This window comes from Atractosteus spatula, chromosome 5, assembly GCF_055471065.1.
Source record: "Atractosteus spatula isolate fAtrSpa1 chromosome 5, fAtrSpa1.hap1, whole genome shotgun sequence".
NCBI classification, from domain to species: domain Eukaryota; kingdom Metazoa; phylum Chordata; class Actinopteri; order Semionotiformes; family Lepisosteidae; genus Atractosteus; species Atractosteus spatula.
The window spans coordinates 57,051,319-57,071,985 of NC_142710.1; the positions used below are offsets into that span (position 1 = coordinate 57,051,319).

At 37.6% G+C, this 20,667-nt stretch overlaps 1 protein-coding gene across 1 annotated transcript in view; it reads right to left on the reverse strand.

Moving 5' to 3' along the window:
* Positions 1–20,667, reverse strand: part of rnf123 (ring finger protein 123) — a 126,544-nt gene that overhangs the window by 73,491 nt on the left and 32,386 nt on the right. Inside the window, exons 27-34 of the mRNA XM_088917257.1 lie at positions 20,088–20,265; positions 19,199–19,273; positions 17,672–17,759; positions 16,278–16,365; positions 15,869–15,953; positions 6,657–6,796; positions 4,922–5,110; positions 890–965 (exon numbers count right to left, since the gene is read on the reverse strand). Of these exons, the coding sequence (XP_088773383.1) occupies positions 890–965; positions 4,922–5,110; positions 6,657–6,796; positions 15,869–15,953; positions 16,278–16,365; positions 17,672–17,759; positions 19,199–19,273; positions 20,088–20,265 (919 nt within the window). The remainder of the gene's footprint in view (positions 1–889; positions 966–4,921; positions 5,111–6,656; positions 6,797–15,868; positions 15,954–16,277; positions 16,366–17,671; positions 17,760–19,198; positions 19,274–20,087; positions 20,266–20,667) is intronic.

Genomic DNA, 20,667 nt, shown 5'->3' on the forward strand with positions numbered 1-20,667 from the left:
ACAGTATTAGGAAAGAAAGAGTAGTTCTCTTTCTTAATTCTCAGGTAGCTGGTGGTGGGAGGAGAGAAATAAAAGGCAGTGTATAGAATTCTGGGAGTAAGATGATCTCTCCACAACATTTTTGTATTGTCCTGGTTATTGAATGGTTAATTTTAAGATGGGATATTTATTTATAAAGTGATTAGCAGTAGTTCTTTATAAATGTATATTTGGAAAAGACGACCTGAATTTGTCTTTATGATGTGCCTTGTACGTTCTCTGTTCAAACACAGTTTGCCTGTGGCACTATTTCAAAACTATAGAAACACTAGCCCTATTCTGAGAGTGTGACAGTTTAATAGGGTGATACCCTTACATACAGTATGAATCATAAAACTGAGCACTATATTGACAAGTATGATAAATGTATCCTTTAGGTTCAAAGAAATCTCAAAGTCACACAAAATGAGTTTCTGAAATGCCCATCACTGGATTTTTTTAATAACCCACAGACATTCCAATTCATTTTTAGGCGGCAAAGAAGTTTTAACTGCAGGCAGTCCCTGAAGAAACTAAATTTTTTGTTCTTTCAGTTTTTATCCTGCACAGACACATTTCTATAAAGGTTATGTTACATTTTTGTGAAATGTAACTGGCAAAGACAGATAATGATAAAGCTAATGTATATCCTTCCAACAAATGGTTGAATCACAGTCCTGTTTTGAACAGTTCCTCCATTTTTACCTGGTTGAAGACTACGACTCAAAATATATGGCCAAAGGACTCATCCTCTTTTACAGACAGAGCAAGATAATTGTGTAGTGTTGTATGCTGTCTCCTTTTTCAGACTGGTGTTGTGTCCCACAAATTGCTCAATTGGAAATGGCAGGGATCTGTAGGGGAGAAGTACCTGGCAGCCGCAGGTTGACAACCCTATCAAAGAGATTCCTCTCTGCGGTCACGCGGTTCAGCACCTGGTTTAACAACTGTGAAAAAGAAAGAGAGATCTTAGCACTTTCTGCGCGCTCTTGTGTTTTTCAGGAGATGTTCTCTGGAATTTAGAAGAGGCAGTGTCACTAATGTACCACTTTTTTCTAAAGGAACTGTATGGTGTGGTATATGCCTGAATCGTAAAACATCATCAGAACTTAATATTTTAAATGGTCTAATGGAAATGCGTCAAAATATAATAACACACGAACAAAATATAAAAACATAACACTTTTCTATTAAAAAACATAACAGAAAAATGTTAGAGTGAATCTGTTTTCGGCGCCGATTTTTATGGCTCTCTGTACCTCTAATTGCTGACATTTCCCCCATTCCCCCTACACATAAAGTAGGTTTCACAGCTGAAACATATTTCCTTTCGTTATTCAGCAAAATGTAAACAAGTTTCGCTCCGGATGACAAAGCTGAGAGAACCACCAGGTTTTTGTCCTTCATCATAAAATTTCTAGGATTTTTTAGTGAGGCCCAGTGGTATGCAAATATCAGCACTGTTGCGAAGGACTCAGAGAAAGACTCCAAAAACGCTGACCTGGCTTGCAAACCACCTTCAAATTTGTGACATGGAGGCTTTTAAAATAAAGGGAGAAAACTGATGTGATAGATGTTCCAAGGACCAGTAATTGAAAAATGGCCAAGGGGATAGGTACAGTAGGATCTGAATCAGCTCTTTATTAATACAGAACACCATGTTCCCTGCTCAGGGAAGTGGAATAAAGAGGCTCTTCTAGGAAAGCAGTCAATCACAAGGAAATTAGGAGTGTTGGTTGTCCAGGAATCTTGTCACACACTCAGATTTTAACAGGCTAATGACTGTCACTCAGAGGAGCTAGACTTTAATCGGAGCCTCATTCCATTGCTTAGCTTAGGTTAGAGTTACCTGCAGATGCCAAATAATTCAAAATAGAGGACACCTTGCAGATCAAAACCACAGTGGACAAAACATTACACAGCAGAAAATGATAATTCCTTGCATCTGTACAGCAACTTTCATTCCAAAGGATCCGTTTAGAGATAGAAGGGGACTAACTCCAACCAAAACTAAACAGCAGATCAAGTGAAGAAGTGGGTAATTATTTCACCAATTGAAATAAGAGTGAAATGTAGTGCATAGAACAGAAAAAAAAGGAATTTAACTATGACACTGAGTAACAGCCCTGATCTAATGAAGAGGATCATGGGATCATTAATGACTAAGCAGGTATGTCTCTGGTTTGATGCATCATTTGAAGCATAATCTCTTACAACATATTGTCCTTCTCACCATACCGGGATATTACATGGGAAATTTTGGTTCAGAGTGATTAGCCCCACAGTAGCAACCTGGTCTTCCTTATAGGTTTCCAATCACAGCACTGACCAGGTCCAACTTAAGCTGTTGGATCTGATTCAGTGTGTCCACAAGTCATCTTCTCACCACATCATCATACTCTTTACTAAACCAGAGAGTATTGGCAGGGATTGTCTCTTGGGTATAATCTAATGCACTTAATAATCAGAAGCTTTCTTAATAGTGGCTTAAAAGGCAGGAATTGTTATGTTTTTATTCGGGTTTGCTCATTTACAAGGACATTTAAAGAAAAAAAATCAATCTAGCGCTATGTGCTATTTGCAAGCTTTCCCATTAGGTACCCTGTTGAGTTCCAGCATTAAACTTTAAACCTTAATTGGCTACCTTAAGAAAAGCCTCCAATTTCCTCTCCCTACACATTGTGATATATTTACATTTAGCACTTAAAATATTAACTCAGAGCATTTCAATGGTGCCTTTCTGACTTTTTTCTACAAAGATGAAAACATTTTTCCATTGTAGAACACAGTGAATAATACATTCTGGGAATACCAAAGTTACATCTGATCATCTATTACTAGTCTAAAATAAATGTCTACTTTTCCATTAAGGAATGGCACAGTATTTAAAATCTGAGTAAAATCTGAGTCATCTAAAATTTAAAAAGCTCAAATCTAAAATAGTACAATAATACCCCAACACAGGTAGGCAACTCTTCATTCAAATCTGAACTCTCTCAAAGCTCCAGGAGATGAAGAATTTGCTAAACTAAACTAAGCTCAGCAGATTCTATACTTATCTCAGTTTCCACGTTTTAAGACAACAGATCTCAGTGATGTTGATCTTTAGGTAATCTGACTGAATGCTTTTTAAGCCTACAGCTAAAGTTACAAATTAGAATTTGGATTTTCTGACATGGTCATGCAAAAACCATAATAATTTTAAAAAGTGCTTTGACATCACTGCACTCTGATGTCAATGATTTTCCATTGAGCTGGATGAAAAACACAAACCTTTAAAACCTTAAAAAACAAAGTGGATCAGGAGTGAAAAACAGAACACCTTGCTTTTATTTCGCTAGTGCCACAGGGTTAATATAGTCTTTCACACCCCAGCCCTGGCACTATGCAATGCAAACAATTGCTGGAATCAGCTGCTGAGGAAATGCAGCTGGAGTGCATATTCCCCACCTTACCAGCTCTGCACGACTTCAGATGACGTAATGGAGACACCCAAGATGTAAAGTGCCTACAGAATATCTACACTGCCAGAACTCAACGGGACAGATGATTTTATTCTGAAAACATCAGAATCACTACAGCTGAGCACAGGTGGATGCTAATTAGCTTGTTGTGTGTTTCGGAAGGCAATTGGTTACACCAGAGCTAACTTACAGTGCTATTACAAAAGGTGTATATACTTACTCACCCCATTTTTTCTAGGTTTGGATTTTTAATTACTTTTCAGAATGTTTTAAGCACCTTTACACTTAAATAAAATCAATTAGAATTGATTTACCTTTGATGTGTCTAATGTGTTTAATAATTTTAGGCTGTTGGGGCACAAAATGTATTACTTTGGGAAGAGTGTGTAGACTTTCTATAGGTTGTGATTTGTGTATCAGTTCGGCACAAAAATAATGCAAATGTAAAAATACTAAACCCTCTCGGAAAAAATCCAATAGGTGACCAAGGCCTGAACAGGTGATAAGTGAAAGGTTTGGGTCACTATAGCACTCTTTCATTACACCATAAAGATCTAAGTTAGCATCTAATTAGGGATTGTTACATTTAACAGATGTGCTGAATTTGATTTTCCTGTTTTGATGGAAAACTGCTGACCAGGTGCAGCTGTGGTCAGGTTTCAATATTTTCATTACACTTGATCTAAAAAAAATAAAATAAAATCAATTTTGTATTGAGTCACAGGGCAGAACAGTATGTAAGGCACACATATGCTGTGGCCATCTGATTAATGAATTTGGGGATCCAATTTAGTACTGACTGAAGTCACATTGCTACAGTAACTCCACACACTTTTAGCAGCAGTGTGTAAAAGACTCAGGGTCAGGTGAGAATGGAGATGAAAAAAGTTCTGGGGACCCTTTGGAGAAAGTTTTTAAGTGGAGTTGCTTAGAGTGGAAATTTAATTACATCTACTATGTTCTCACTTCTTACTTGACACATAACCTTTAATTTGCAGTAAATTGACTTTTTTTTGGCCTTCTCTGTTCAGATTTCCACTTGCAAGTTTAACCATCTATTATATAACAAAAAGGCCTTCTGAACCTGTTTTTGAAACCAGGTTGCCTGTAGTGCAAAAGAAGACTTGACACAAAATGCTCTAAAGTCCAGTGTCAAAGCCTTAGCAACATTAGCATGCTCGCCCACCATGCAGTTTCCTCAAAGGGATTTTTTGTGTTTTAGGATAATTATATACAGTATAAAAAATTAAAAAGAGGCAAATTGACAATCGCCAGCTGTAAGTGTAAATCTGCGTGTGATATTATGGGCCTTTTTCAGAGCAATCCCTGTGCTGGTAGGCTAGTCTGTCCTTGCAATACACGCTGTTTCAGTCTTATTCTACTCCCCTGTTCCTCCCAGGTCACAAATTGGTCCCTGGTTTCATAGCGCCACCTCCTACCTGTGCCAGTCGCCGTAGCAGCAGTTCTGCAGAAGGACGGGTCCAATCCAGGAAGATTTCTGGCACCAGAGTGACGGTCATCTCCAGCACACGCAGCAGGCTGACGGACAGGTCGAAGCAGGTGGCACACACTTTTAGCTGGCGCGTGTCCACAAAGTTGCGCTCAGGGCGTTCTGCAGCCTGCTGGATCTGAAAGGAGAGATTTATTCAGAGTGCTGCTGGACATGCTTTCTCTTCATCAAGTTGAATGCTAGGCCACGGGAGGGTAAAAGTCTGATTGCAATTGGAATAAATGTATTGTAACTCATGAGGACATACAGTACCCGAGTTATAATAAAGCAAAATACAATGCATTCTAAGTAAACACATTTCTGTGGATCGATTAGATATGAATGTGTAGTTGTTTGAATACACAGTTTGTCTACATACACCCCATTAGCGATTGCACTGTATTTTTAACAAAGCCATTTATATGCGTTCTTCGCTCCAACACAAAAATTGAGACCAAAAGATTTTGTGTCTGCTTCATTTTAGGTGCACTTCGCAGACAATCTGACTCAACACAAATGGGTTATCTTAAAATTTGAGACAAACAAAAGAATTTTCATTAAGTCAGTGCTGAATGGCTGTAGAATACAATTATGCAAATTGCATGCCAGTGGCATTTTCCGGTGTAAACAAACATGCGTTAATAAAATCAACTCTCAGATCTTCTGTTTGTCCTTCCCCGTGGAAAACAATGAGTAAGGACGCATGCCAAATTGAAGAATTTCATATTATTAACATATAATGCACATGGCAGCAGTGCATAAAGGCTTTATGGGGCTGTGGTTGGTGGTCTGACAAACTGCCCATCTGAGATCCTGCTGTCTTATAATTCCTTCCCATTACTGTGTGAGGCACTCCGAGCTGCCCATAAAGTCTGATCACAGCATGACCAGTAATGAAGAAACACATAAACCTGTTGAGGTCATTTTTATTCCCAACTTTTTTATTGCAAGATCAAAATGTACCAGAGAGTTGGGAACAGAAGATCTTTAAAAAGGTTACAAATGAGAAAAGGCTATTCAGCCTGCTAGACCTGCCAGGATTTTGACAGTTAATTGATTAGAGACGCTCATCAAGTTCTTTAAAAAACTGTCAGGATCAATAATCTGGTAATGTGGTGAGTTGCTACTTTAATAAAAATCAATTTAATTCTTTTAAAGAATATGTGAAGTACTGTAAGGTTTCTACAATAGCTAATGGTCCTTACTTGCCTCTATAGTAGCTACAAGAATCTTGACTGTTCAACAATGAAAGACTAAAACATACAGAATATGGTCCAGACCAGAATCATTATCTATCATGAGGTGAATTATTTATCACTCGATAACACTTCAGAGAGGAACTCTCTCATCAGGCTCTAAAGTTTCTAAGCAGGAGCAGTAGGGCTTGATTTCATAATCATCACAAATTTGATTGCAAATTATTCTTGAACGTTTCTTAATTATGCATCACCATATATGTCTCGGTGGCATTCTTTTAAGTGATATTAAGTAGACAGGTAATTTCCATATCTGAGCCACATAAGCTTATCAGGCCAGGACTTATCCTCTTTTCAGCAGTGTTAACAAGACAGACAAGCGAGCATGTTTCTCTGAATGGGACGCCAAAGTGTGTGAAGTAAACATTTTGGGGTCAAGTGTAACTGTGTGTAACTGTGACACTAATAACCACACACACACGATACCACCTCCTGGATCATGCCTATGAACTCGGAGAAGGCCCAGTTGAGCTGGTTGAGGACGCTGTTGAGGAAACTGGCAGCCATCTCTTTGTCTTGGCTCAACAGCTCTGCCATGTGTCTCTGGAGCAGAAGCGAGGGACAGGGCTCTGGAAGCAATTGGAAGACACATCCGTGGTATAACCAGTTGTAAGGGCACTTGTATAAAACTCATGTCTACATAAGACTGCATATATTCTTAAATACAACTGTATTTAGTGTACACAACCAAACAGCCTCACAAGGATGTACTTTTGAGATTAATAATTGGAATAAAATGGCAGCACAATTTTTAAATGGTGGATGACATTCTTTCACTGCTCTTTAACTGGCACAGCTCAGGCCAAAGTGAAACAAAATCATATAAAAAGCCCCAAACTGCCTTTTAGGTTCCTGGTTTTCATTCTGAATTGACTATGAATTATCCTCTTTGTCTTCATAATCATGGCTATATTGCCAAATATTTCACTTTTGACCTGATCCCGGTTTAAATGCTCAAATACATTTGTGGAAGGCAGAAATCATTAATCCCTTCCACTACCAAATGTGATTCTTAACACCCGGTTGTGAGGAATTTAGAAATGAGGTAGAGGGGAAAAAAAGATTGAAATAAGATAGAGTACTACTTTGCTGAGTACTGTAATTCAAGATTAAACATTTCAGTACTAGGAGTTCTATGAAGGTCACTTGGTTAAAGATGCATATGAAAACTAAGTTTGTAGGAGTATATAGGGAAAATAGACAAAAGTGTACTGGATTACCTGTGGAAAGGTATTGTCTAGCAGTGGACGATAAACCTTGGACAAGTTTATTATTTACACAGTATGTACATACTGTATACATATTCATACACTTCAATTGTAACTAACACAAGATTTAATGTTAAAATACAGGTGCACATTCACTATATTTTAGGACACATGAATCCAAAACTAAGAAATCAGGACGACTGTCAACACTGCAACAAGTACCATTTAATTTCATGCTGAAAAGCAGAGAGAAATATCAACGTTTTTTGTTGAGTTGTCAAATTTACCCATATCCCAGCAATTAGTAATCTGTGGACCTTGCTCTGGCTTTGATAACTTTGATGAGCTGCTTCCTGTAGCCATTTAGTAGGGTGCCCAACTTCTCTTGACCACTCCTCTGGGCAGAACCTCTCCACTTTGCCCAGGTTGTCCGTTTGTACTTGCGAGTCAATTCTGTATGTTTTCCCCATATGTGCGTGGGTTTTCTCCATGTGCTACAGTTTCCTCCAACAGTCCAAAGACATACTGTTAGGCTAACTGGCTTCAGGGAAAATTGGAACTAGGTATGAGTATGTGTGTGTCTGTATACCCTGCCTTGTGCCCAGTGCTTGCTGAGAGCCCCTGAATTTGAAAAAGCGATTAGAAGATGAATGGATGAATAAAGAAATAAATGTACAATACTTATTTTAAGCATAGTTGCAGGGCATGAATAAATTTGAACATGTATATTTTTCCCATTATGCTCTCCTGTTTGGTACTCCTTTTCATATATCTTTGTCACATTTTATTTCATTAATGTCAAAACATGCAGATATGCACCTGTATTCCCTCTGCTAAATCAGTTCTTTTGCTAGCAAGAGGTCATCAAGATCAATATACTTTATATATTAATCATCATATTTGAACGCCAATTTAATTACACAAGTATGCATACATCACAAAATAGATTGTAACAAAACATCTATTAATCTAACTAAAAGTTGGGAATGGGTGAACAAGGGATCAGGAACAAAACTACTGTATCAGTCTGCATGAAGAGCAACCCAAAATCTACCCAGTCTATGCCATCAAGAGACTAGCCCTTATGTCCTACAGAGCTTTGATTACGAATGTGACTTAAAACAATCATTGGGTTGAACAAAGAATTGCAATAGAATGAAAAGCCAAGGCTGGTGATCTCTTTCCCAGTTTGCAGGATTTTTGTGTGATCGTACTGTATGTGTGCTCACAGGATGACACCCTAACATTGATCACGCTCTTCGCCTGAGCACAAAGCTTGCACAATCAATCTTCCCCGCACAAGCCTAATTGCAAGGCTGAGGCATCTCTTAACTCCTATTATCGCTGCAACCTCCAGCCAGTGCTCAGGCTTTTTCTCCTCTGCAATTGAGCTTGAAAGAGTTTATACCTTATCAGGGTTCAGGAAGTGTACAGAGACTCCCCACTGCATTATAAGAGTCTTTGACTGTATACCGCAGGGAGGAGAAGCTCTCAAGGCTCCATATAAAAACAATTAGCTAGCAGAACAATTTGTTCACTTAAAGAAGAATAACCTTTAGTTTAATTACTGTATGTGCTGATGATGTTCTCTGCTACACAACACCTCCTGGGATACCATAAATTGGCAACTGCAATCAGGCTATAAATAAGGAGGGAGTAATTTCTAATGACTAGGTTTTCAGGAAACTAACAAAGGTCACAGAAGTTTATAAAAGAAGACTGCTTACTTTCTGTGTTCCTAGTGTTTGGAACTCCTGACTAAGCTTTTATTTATGTGATTGCTCACAAGCAGAGAAGACTTGTGGGGAAAAAAAATCTGCAATGCTAAAGGGGATAAAATTAGGTGCAGAATTTAATTCTTGCACAATCTTCAGGGAACAAGACATTGCTGGTTTTGCCCAAGAGCACCGTACAGCACCGTACAGCACTGTTAGATCACCTTCCTTACCAAAAGGGTCATATAACTGACCTTTTAAGAAAACAAATTGTGAGTCACCTTATGGATGCTGTACTGCTTATTGTACCCCACTGTATACAATATTTAACAAAACAAAGAAGAAGCAAATACATCAAAATAAAATAATTACCTTTGTTGTCATATCTATTTAGAATTATAAACTTCAGACTATTAAACATTTGGACAACAAGGCACAAATAGTTACGGGAGCAAACACATTGTTTTACTGACCAATACTGAATAATAGCAAAAACAGGCAATTATATGATCAATCCAGGAGGATAGGAAATAAGGCATGAATTTGAATTAAAGAGAGCTCATTGCAAAAACAGTTCCTTTAAATGTGTGGAGGAATAAGACAGTGGGGAAGGCACTGTACAGCATGGGTGATGTGCAAATATAGGGAATGGCTACAGGTAATGATTTACTTTAGAAGACATGAGGAAAATCTATTATTACATTCTGGATTAAATGTTAAAATGATCTAAAATAATTAAATTAAACAGTGCAATATCAAGCACTCACAATTGAACAAGGTGTATTATCCTTAGTGCTATGCTCTGTTGTTATCAGTACAAGCTGATACTCTTGAAGCTCACAGAGAGAAATGGGCTGCTTTTCACTCTTAAGGACATCCATAGAATAGACAGCCATTACAGAGAGTCACTGTGCCCATCCCCTATGAAACCTCCCTGGTCAAACCCCATGTGCAGTTAATGTCTGTTTTTATTCCTGCAATGTGTTTCCTAAAGGGTACTGATAGAAAATCAACACTAATTGTATAAACGTTTGTTTCAGTAAAACCCAGAACAATAAAATAATTAAAGAAAACATAATTAAAAAAATGCAAAGACAGGACACCTATTTCAGAATTTCTGACACGGTAAGTAAAACTGAGGAATAAATACGTGGAGTTCTTTGAGAAGAAAGAAACGTCCCATTATGGATTGTGTTAGCATTAATTTTCACGCTGCATGACCAGTGAATAATTAGCTTGTGGATACGAACTGTATGCTGGTGATTAAAAATAAGGAGCAGAAAGAGCAGGGAATAGCACTGATGCAGAGGTTTTTGGCTCGGTCTATGCTCTACATGTAAGACTGTGAATATTTTCCTATAATGGTTGAATAGCTGATGAGTTTATTCCAGTAGTCTTCTAGTACTTCATTCACCTGAAAATGCTAATGAATAAAATGCCAGGAGCCTCATCTTTCAGTGAACTGAATCTGATGAAGTGTGAGGTGCACTGCACTTCTCCTTCCAAACTCAGTCATTAAATCAGTATGACATGAAAAGGCCTTTTCAAAGTTCTCTCTCAACCAAGGAGGAACAAACAAAAGCTTGTTTCGCCTGCTCTCCTGTAATCACATACTTGGAAGACACCACAGTAACTGAATTAAAATCCGGATGAAGAATGAAAAGAGTGTCCTCAGGTGCAGCCAGAGAGAGAAAAGATCCCAGGTGACGGTTTCGAAGGTGGGGCCACAGTACCACTCAAGAGCGGTAGGATGGGAGGAGGGACAGAGGGTGGAAAAGGGTGAGAACTAAAAGAGGAAAACACTTACTCTGAAAACTAGCAATTGACAAATCTCCTGGAAAACATGCACCAAAAAATGGAACACAAGATAAAGAAAAAACAACATTAAACATCAGGGTGAAAACAGCAAGAACAGGATTCCCTGTATTTGCCTATTAGGAAATCGGGGACACCTATCTGAGCAACTTTGGCCTAACCAAGACCGATCCAAGCTGTGATCTTGAGAGGCATAAACTACACCACTTACTATGTACAGTATATTTCATACAGTCCAGAAGAAGGCTTTCCAATCCTGGTCGTCATGACCCCAGCATAGCCAGGTTCTTATTCCACCGTCAGTTACCTTTAGTTCAACTAATTTGCGGCCTTCAAGTAAATTATACTGCAAACTATTTTAGAGCGGCAAAAAGGGTCCATCTGAAAGTTAATCCAACCAAGTATTCTTGAATTAATGTGAAATGAAAACCCAGAATGAACTGGAATCCAATGATTCAGGATTGGGCAGTTCTGGAAAAGGGGTGTGCTAATGCACCCCACCTTTTCTTTAGAGAAAAGCACTGGCAATCATGTCAGAATAAACTAATATTCTGTAAAATACAGTTTAATCCAGGGGGCCTCAAACACCAATCAAAGGCCACAGGTCTTCAGGTTTTCAACACAACTTAAAATCAGTCATGAAATTGGGCTAATCATTTGCTAAATTTACATTATTTACTGTAGCATTTTATTTTGTGTACATGATTCCAGCTCAAAATACAAGGTATCTGGACCCCTCTAAACCTTGAAACTCTGAAAACCCGGATATGATTTTAAACATGACCAGTTAATAATTAGACCGATGCAGAACTGTAGAGAAAATTCTGGAGAGACAGAAGCCCTTTAGGAGTTACGTTTTAGACTTATAACATATAACAGCTGTAATCTCACAAAGCCTGTTTTGGATACATATCATATGTTAAAAACAGTCATCCTAAAAAAACAGGATTTTTTATTTTCTAATATATTTTAACTATAGATATCAAGGTCAACCGAGAGTAAAATTATCCAGTCTGTTTCTGACAGTGTTTGTATTATAGTGGCAGCACACCATATATAGTACAGCACTAGTACAGTACAAATCATATACAAATACACAGTTCTTTCAAATATTTACTTATTAGAACATAAGCCACACTTGTCTAAATAAAATATTATCTGATACTAAAGTGACCAGTATAGTAAACAAGGTAAATTTATAAAGCATTACAATAAGGAATGGTGATAAAACATTCTCTATGATTAGATTCATTTCTGGAAGTCGCATCTGTTGGTTACTGAATGAGCAATCTTGTTAAGCTGGACAAAACAGGGAGAAAAAAAGCTTGTGACGCACGGAAATAAACAGATCTTAACAGTTTTAAGGCTCTGAGAGAGCCCAGACATGCCAGAAGTCACTTGGCAAGAGGAAGACATCTAGGAGTGTTTGTGTATCAAAGTGTTTGAAGCACTGAGAGTTTTTCTGTGATTTAGAAGCTTCTGTCCTTTTTTACTTATTAAGGATGTGTTCTCATCAATCTAGAATTTGAACAAAGACACAAAAGAGCATCTCTTAAAGTTTGTGCTTCCATTCATCTGCAGAACACAAATAAAGGGAATAACCACACTTTTCCACATCTACTGTAGGTGGTTTTATTCAGTATTTCAAAATTCCCATTAATTCCTAAAATATATTTACAATAGAAGAATAAAACTAAACACCATGGTATACCTTGTGTGGTATGAACCTTTCAATTGAGATGTATTAGTACTAGACTTTTTCAGTAACTAAAGTATTAGACTGTACAATAATACAATTAATTATGTGTCAGAGGAATTCATTAAGGAAAATCACTATTCAAAATTACAATGAAGAATATAGATTTAACTAATATTATATGCTACTTTCATGTTTTCAGTAGAAGGCAACCAAAACATCTATTAAAATCTATCTGGTAAATCTGAATCTACTTTTAAAGGGAGACTGTAACCTGAAATTCTGTGACTAACAACTAATATTTCTAAATAATGAAATAATTATGGATTCAAGTGTTAAATTAATGCGCAAAAGTATACATTCAGTAAGAACTGAGAGTCAGTGGCATTATAATGCAAATTAAGTTCCTTCCACTTTGTCACCGCTGGAGCACTTTATTAATGGACATTACCTCAAAACAGTACGCCAGAAGATTTATCATTGTGTTTGTAAGCCAACAGCAGTTTCTTTTAACACTGATCAAAAGTACTGCATGTCTCTTAAAGATGATGGATCTTCAACTGTTGATCTTGATGGGGACATTTTTAATCACTACGATGGCAGCTAACCAAGCTAATGGACAGCAGTAGATGGACTAAGGTGTCTATGCCATTGTAGCAAGTCAGTACCTCATTTTGGCAGCACATACAGTATACACCATGTGCCAGGGAAGACAGAAACCTTTGATATCATGATATCATATCATGATATGCCAGACATGTATGAAGAGGGCATCGGATCTGCTGAGGTGAGCGGATTGTACAACTTATCAACAACTTTTGTAACACTTATGGGATTCTAAACAACATCATGGAATATCTTCCTTTATCAGATTAAGTTCCTTGATTCTCAAGAGTTTTCCCATTTTATGCTGTTGTTTCTGATTATTCCAGCCATCTTGGACTTAAAAGGAGTAACTGTGAGACAATATTAAATGATTCTGTATTCTCCCAGACTTCAACAAGCTTTTGCTATGTCTGGCAAATGACCCCCACAAATGACAGAGTGCACTAGAGCTGTAACAGTAAAAGAACTAAAACAAGTAAATATATCTGTAACCGCGAACAGATTAGACTACAGGGGGACCTAATTCAAACATTCAAAGTCTTCAAAGTTATTGAGTCATTTCAGTATTTTTCTTCAAAATCCAAAATAAAAAGAAACGGACAATACAAGCAGAAACCTACACAAGGGAAGTGAATTGAAAACAGGAGGACAGAAAAACTGTTTTTTTATACAGCGTTGTGGGATCCTGGAACAACATATACAGCCACGCTGTTGAAGCTGATACCCTGGCTTTCTTCAAGTAATGGCTGATTGAGATCCTCAGATCAATTTGTTATTAAAAAAAAAACAAATGAGCTAGATAGGTCCAATGGTCCCCTCTCAATCGTGAATATTCTTATATCCTTACTGTACGTTCATTACTATGTATAGTTCATTATACTTTCTAAACAGGGTGCTTTTGCACAAATGTCCAATTAGTTCTCCTCAATTATTTCTTCATTCATTTGTTTTGCATTTGGATTTTGTTTGATCAGTTTAATAAGGAGCTGTCTCAAAAATGTAATAACAATATATCCAGCAAAAACCTTTACTGTATGAAAGAAGGCATGAAAGTCCAATCAGTTCTATTTAAGGAATGTTACAAACAGACACTTGAAGCTCATTAATGGCTCAAAGAAATGGAGACCTCGAACAAAGTAAATTATTACTTGAAATAAATGAAAAAACACACCTAAGGCCATTTTAAGTGTTTCTTTATTGATCCTCTTTTTCATTTTTCGTTTTTCCACAACTCCACCTGCATTGACTTCCTTAATCTATTGTTTTCCAAGTAAACCCCTAATTCAACTTGAGATATCCATTAAGGACACAAAAGAGTTTTAAGAAGTTTTGATTCATGGCTTCAAGGAATTGTAGACTCTTTTGCATCTATAATAATGACAATGTGATGAATTCTCATGCAAAACAGAAACATAAAACTGCTGAGTATACATGAATGAGTAAGTGCAATGATTAATTTTAACTGGCAGTAAAATTAATGTGATGAAGGCACTGAGTCATGGACATTTTTAGGGAAGCGAGTGGCCACCCTCCTTCTGTGCACAGATCGTATTGGCAAAAAGCTTTTAAGAAGTACAGCAGGTACTTACAATTCAGCTTACTCCCTGCTAAACATTCTTTTATTTTATTTATTATTAATTCGTACTGTATGCTATAATGCAGGCAGAAGAAGACACAAGCACTGTTTCACATGCACAAGTAAGTTTGACTCTAATGAAATAAAAAGAGACACATTGCTGCCGTGTTTCAGAAGTGGAACAGAAGAAAATAAAGCATGTTTTGAATTCTATTTCTTATAAGATCACAAGTGGTAACAGCCTCTTCCTGGCGGCATACAGGCTGCAGTGTGACATCCTGTCTATGCCACTGTTTGACTCTGGAAAGTATCTCAGTGTACAACTGTATAAACACCTTTGCATAGAGCTTTTTTCTTCAAGCGTTTGCAAAAGGACATCGAAGTATCCCGGAATAAAAAAAGAACTGGATTCTTAAAAAATTGCCTGTCGGTATAGTTATGCACCATAATGTGATGAAAATTAATCATTTCCAGCTTCCTGACCCCATTATTCCATGCGTTGTAATTTGTCCAAAATCACACAGGATTTAATTTTTTTTACTGCTACTACTATTTTTAGAACTGTGATTAAGCTATTAAACATGATGGTACTCCTCAAATGATTCATAACTGTTGAGCACAAGTGCCATTTACGATGCTGTACTGCAAGAAGTGTCTTTAGCAGTGGCTGTTTTATTTTTAGCAATACACAAATGACAGTTTGCTTTCACAATAAAACTTCTTACCTAATGCTGTATAATGAGTGCTCAAAATAATTGACATCATGAAATTGCAGATTTTTAAAAAGTGTTGATATAAAAATAATTGAATGTACTTTATCAAGCTGATTCTTATTTTAGGAAACAATGTAAGACTTTCAAATTCAAATGAAGAGACTATCAGACAGACAGATATATTGGCAGCCTGAAAGAGACAGATTGACAGGCTAAGACTAAGAAGCAAATTGATGCATTTCCAAGCCTCAAAAGTAAAAGCAACAGTAATTAATGGAAGAACAAAGTAGAGCGATTGAGAATGACACTTACTCTGCAGGCTGGGTAGGTTTGCATCCTCAGGTTTGGTTTTCAACAGGTGGGGCAATCGTGTGTACCTGTAGCCAAATCCACAGCCCTGAGAACAAGAAGCAGCCAATTAATCTTTAACCTGGCCTTCAGAATGAATTCACACTATTTCACTGTCCCTGGAAATAATCCGTCATCTATCAGAGCTATAAAAACATGCTGGGAGCACGAGAAATCAGAGTTCATCAACTTTTAATCTTCAGGGGATTTGGCAGGCTCAGGGGAGAGGGTGGGAGATGGGCTGAATGTGTTAGAACATCCAGGCAGTGGGAGATGCACAATGTGACAAAGTGAGAGACAATCAAGTGTAGCCCGAAGGATCAGCAGTGAGCCATTATACAGAAAAGCAGCGAGTTGCTCAGAAGGTACTGACCCTCCAAAGTCGCACCAGGATCCAGTTGGTCTGTGCCCAGGGTCTCTGTTCATAGGGGGCCAGCAGGTTCTTCATCATGGCCACTCGCCTGTGGAGTGAGACACTCTATAAATGACACACCGTGTGGGAAGCACAGGCCCAACCTGCTGCATCCCATTAAAATCAGCAGCCGAGATGCTGGAAAGCACAGCCAACTGATTAGGATAAATTTGAAGAGCCTTTCCAAGTGAAGTGTATATGATTCAATTGTTCAGTTGAACAACCACAGTGCCCAAAACTAACAGGATTTTAGTTTCACTAAAAAGAACAATGATGAAAGTTTGTTTTAAGCATTTTTTGTCATTTTAACTACAAATCTGACATTCTGGCAGTATTTGTTTTTAAGGTGTACACTGTAAATGGGAACATAACTCTCAGAAGATGGGAACTGAGAAAAGTTTCAACTTTATTTACTGCAGCTGTTCTGCATCTTATCTACATTTCTTCTCTGCCTAAAAATGCCTAAAATGCCTAAAAGCTGCATTTAAAAAGTTGGGTAAAGGGAAGAGCCACATACAGTATATTATGATCTTCCCACTTCTCTGACCTGTCTTCTGACCTTGTCTGACTAATGATTTGACACCCAGGAACACTACGTTCTGGAATCTGTTTGGGTCTCAGAGCCCCAGTTCTCTCTCTGCCCAATCATAAATTTGTACCACATAGATTAATTTAACCCTCTACCTCCTACACTACCTCACATACTGCACATATTGCACAGATGTAAAAAATCTTGAATGCATTTTCAAAAATGAATGACATTGCCACTTATCAGGCAAGGTTAGCTTAAATAATGTAATCAATGCTTTCCTTCAGACTTACTGAAAAATCTCAACTGTGTCTGAAAGTACGACTTAACAGGCAAATATTTAAATAAACTGTAAAGAAGAAAACACTCTTAAAGTGGTCCTATTACACTGTAAAGAAGCAGGCCTTTAATCTACTAAAAATATTGGTCTTGATTTCAAGATGGTTTTGCCAATAAATTGAACGTTATTGTTAACTCTGCATGCAGGGCATGGTGGAAACTTTTTGAGGTGAAATGTCTTCTGCACAGACAGTACTTATTCGCTCATACATCACATTACAGTAGTCATTACAGTGACTAGTGAGCAGGAAGGAACATTTCATGTCACAATTTGCGCAAACTCTTGCTCTTGCCCACGGCAAGACCATGAGTTTGTGACAACCTTGCAACTTACAGTACTTTCACAAAGTTCACGATTTTATGCTTTATTCAAAATTTGTAAAATTTTTCTATGACTTCAATTAATGTATTTTCTTACCGTTATTTAAGAACAAGCCTGTGAAATTGGGACTTTTAAAGACTGTATCTGAGTCCTAGATGTACTCACTGCTCCTCTGAGATTCTCTCCACTGCTTTTAGGGACTGGGGATAGCACACATAGCTGGCCAGTGCCTGCATCAAAGAGTCCTTTATATCTGGGAAAAAAAAGCATTAGAAAATTTTAATTACACTACCCACCCAAACCTACATTTTCAATTAGGCAGTTAGCCCCTTCATTATTCTTTATAACAATAAATTGTAAACCTCAAACATGAAAACAAAAACAGGGAGGAATACATTTTTGAGGTATAGAAAACTTGCATACTTCGAGTAATAATACCAAAAACATTCCAAAATGATTTCTTGAGTTACTAAACCATTTCCTTTATTTCATTTGATCCCTCAGTTCAATTGCATTTCAGGTCAGAGAATAAAAATGCAACATATAACCCAGCATAGCTGCAGATCTGGCTGATGTTCCTGTAGCTTTTGAACTGCCATCCCATACACCTGGAGGATTGCTAGCATCTGTTAAGCTAATGCTGTTCCGCACTGGCAGTAATTATTGACGAAATGTTTGAATTAATGGCACTTAGCCCACATGGAGGCAAACGTACAAACATCAAACGGTTTTAAGCTGCCAGAAGAACCTTTTTAAATTGGAACCCAAGATTATACACTGTCTTTTTTGTGATTAAGCAGTGCCATTCAAGAAATGTAAAAGCCCTGGGTGATTGCAAGAAGAAAATAGTTTACATAGTGCAGGGGTCATTTTTAATAAGCGTGTTTCTGACAAGGTCATGCATACTTTTTTTTTGCTTGTGAAAGATGCTACACAGACAGCACTGGGAGCTAAAGCTTTTTATCCAAACATAGAAAAATTGCTACACAAGGAACAGGAGCTGTATATGGTCAACACAGCGGGGTACAGAACTGAGAAATCCATCTCAAGAGGATTAATTCGATAGCAGTGAAAGACAAAACAAAAGTCAAGCATATAAGGAAGAAAAAAATCATGCTAAATGATATAACAACAAAAAGCCAGTTGTAAAAATGAAAAGCCAGGTGTAATAATGAGAGAAACTAGATTGTAATGAAAACAAAACCCCAAAGACAGCATGAAGCTTCAGTAACAGGGCTCTCCCCTTTCTTCCCATAACATAAAAAAAAAACACTCTGTGGTGTTGGAAAATTCCAGGTTTGATTTGAAGAATTAATATAGCACCGTCTCAATTCTTCAAGCTGTGTAGGCATCAAGAATCAGATACTGACTCCTTGGAGCAATCTGGCTCCAATGCACAGAGAGCAAGCAGTCATACCGAAAAGAATACAAGCTCAGAAAAGATTTTCTCCCTTCTAAAATTAATAAGTAAAATTCGAACAACTTGCCTGTTCCATTTACTGTCTACATGGAATATATGCAGGTGAGTCTGGGAGTTGGCACTGGCAAAAATACTTCTAGTGATTTCTTCAAAAAATACGATAAACAAAAAACCCACACACTCTCCACATGTACTGGCAGCAAACACTATAAAAATTAATACACCCTATATAGACAGTTGTATCTCAAATGATCTGTAACCGGCTCCCTTACCTGTTCCTACAATGCGGGGGTCTGCAAAATGTTTGGCTAAGATAGCAGCAAGCTGGGTGAGTGTGTCCTCATAACCTGCAGGTGGACAAAAGATCACAAATCAGGATACCCTTTCATGTTTTGCATATACCCTTTGCAAACAATCCAAATGAATTTCTAAAAAAATTGTAACTGAATACATAATTCTTCAAACTTTTTTAGCTCATTGTGATTGGCAAAATTTAAACAACACAATACAGTAAATCCCCTAATGCATTTGTTGAGCATGCTTTTTTTTTTACTTCAGACATCACTTCGTACGGTAACCTCCGCCAAACCCCAATACTCAACTCAAGTCTTCTACAAGAAATGTTTTGATGAAAAGTCAAAAACACAGGAGCATGGAAAGTGTTGTGCGCTGAAACTTCAACATCGATCGTTGCAGGCATCTTCGTTGTAACACTTTACAACTTTTTTACTCAGAAAGACAAACAATAATACTGCCTTGCACCCCCTATTACTCTAATATTTTCTGAATATAGCACTGGGTTTGTGCTATCGGTTTTATTGCGTTATATTAAAACTCGTACAATGCAAACCAGACTACTGCTTATATTACACCACATGTCTAAACAATGTATCCTAATTGAAATCATGCATTAAAAAAGCATAAAATGAGTATTGCAATGAAAAGCATTTGTGACATTATTAATGCCACTCAATATTTTTAAAGTTTATGACCCTGCAAATCACCTTGGAATTGAATTCGTTATAATAATAATAATGATACATTACATCACATAAAGCACACAATGGCGGCAACCATTTAAATGCACAGGGCCAGAAACACAGGAAAACTGAACAATTTCACTAGATGTGGGGGTGTGGAGGGGCTGTGGAGTAATATTACCTGGCAGCTCCTCCATGCTGTTGGAAGGGCTGAAGTAGTTCTTGAGTGCGCTGTAGCTGTTCATGGCCACATTAAGATAGAACTCCGGGGTGAATGCAAACAGGGAGCCGGTGTTGTCGGCGTGCTCAATGGTGCGGATACAGACTTGGAGCAGCCAGTACACATCCAGCATCTTCTCCTGGACAACACCACAGTGTACAAACAGCACATGTATGATCACAGAGCTCATTCTCATACACACCGTATATACAGCACAATTGCAACATAGACAAACCCCATTTGATTGACATTCTAGTTCGAAAGGGTGCACATTTTTCCCACAGTTCAACAGCTGTTCAGTTCAAGCCTGTACCCTTATGTTTTGTAAATTTGCTCAGGCAGACGGGTCAAGTTACAATTATAAGAAATATCTGTTGTTTCCATCGTCATTTCAATTTGTACAGACTCAAAATTGATCACACTGCTGCATTAATTGTTTCTCTGTATAATCCAATTAGGTATTGGACAGATTACTCTCCCACATGGTCTATGATCAGATGTGAGACTAGGGAATAAGAGCTTTGATTTGGCAGTGGTAAGT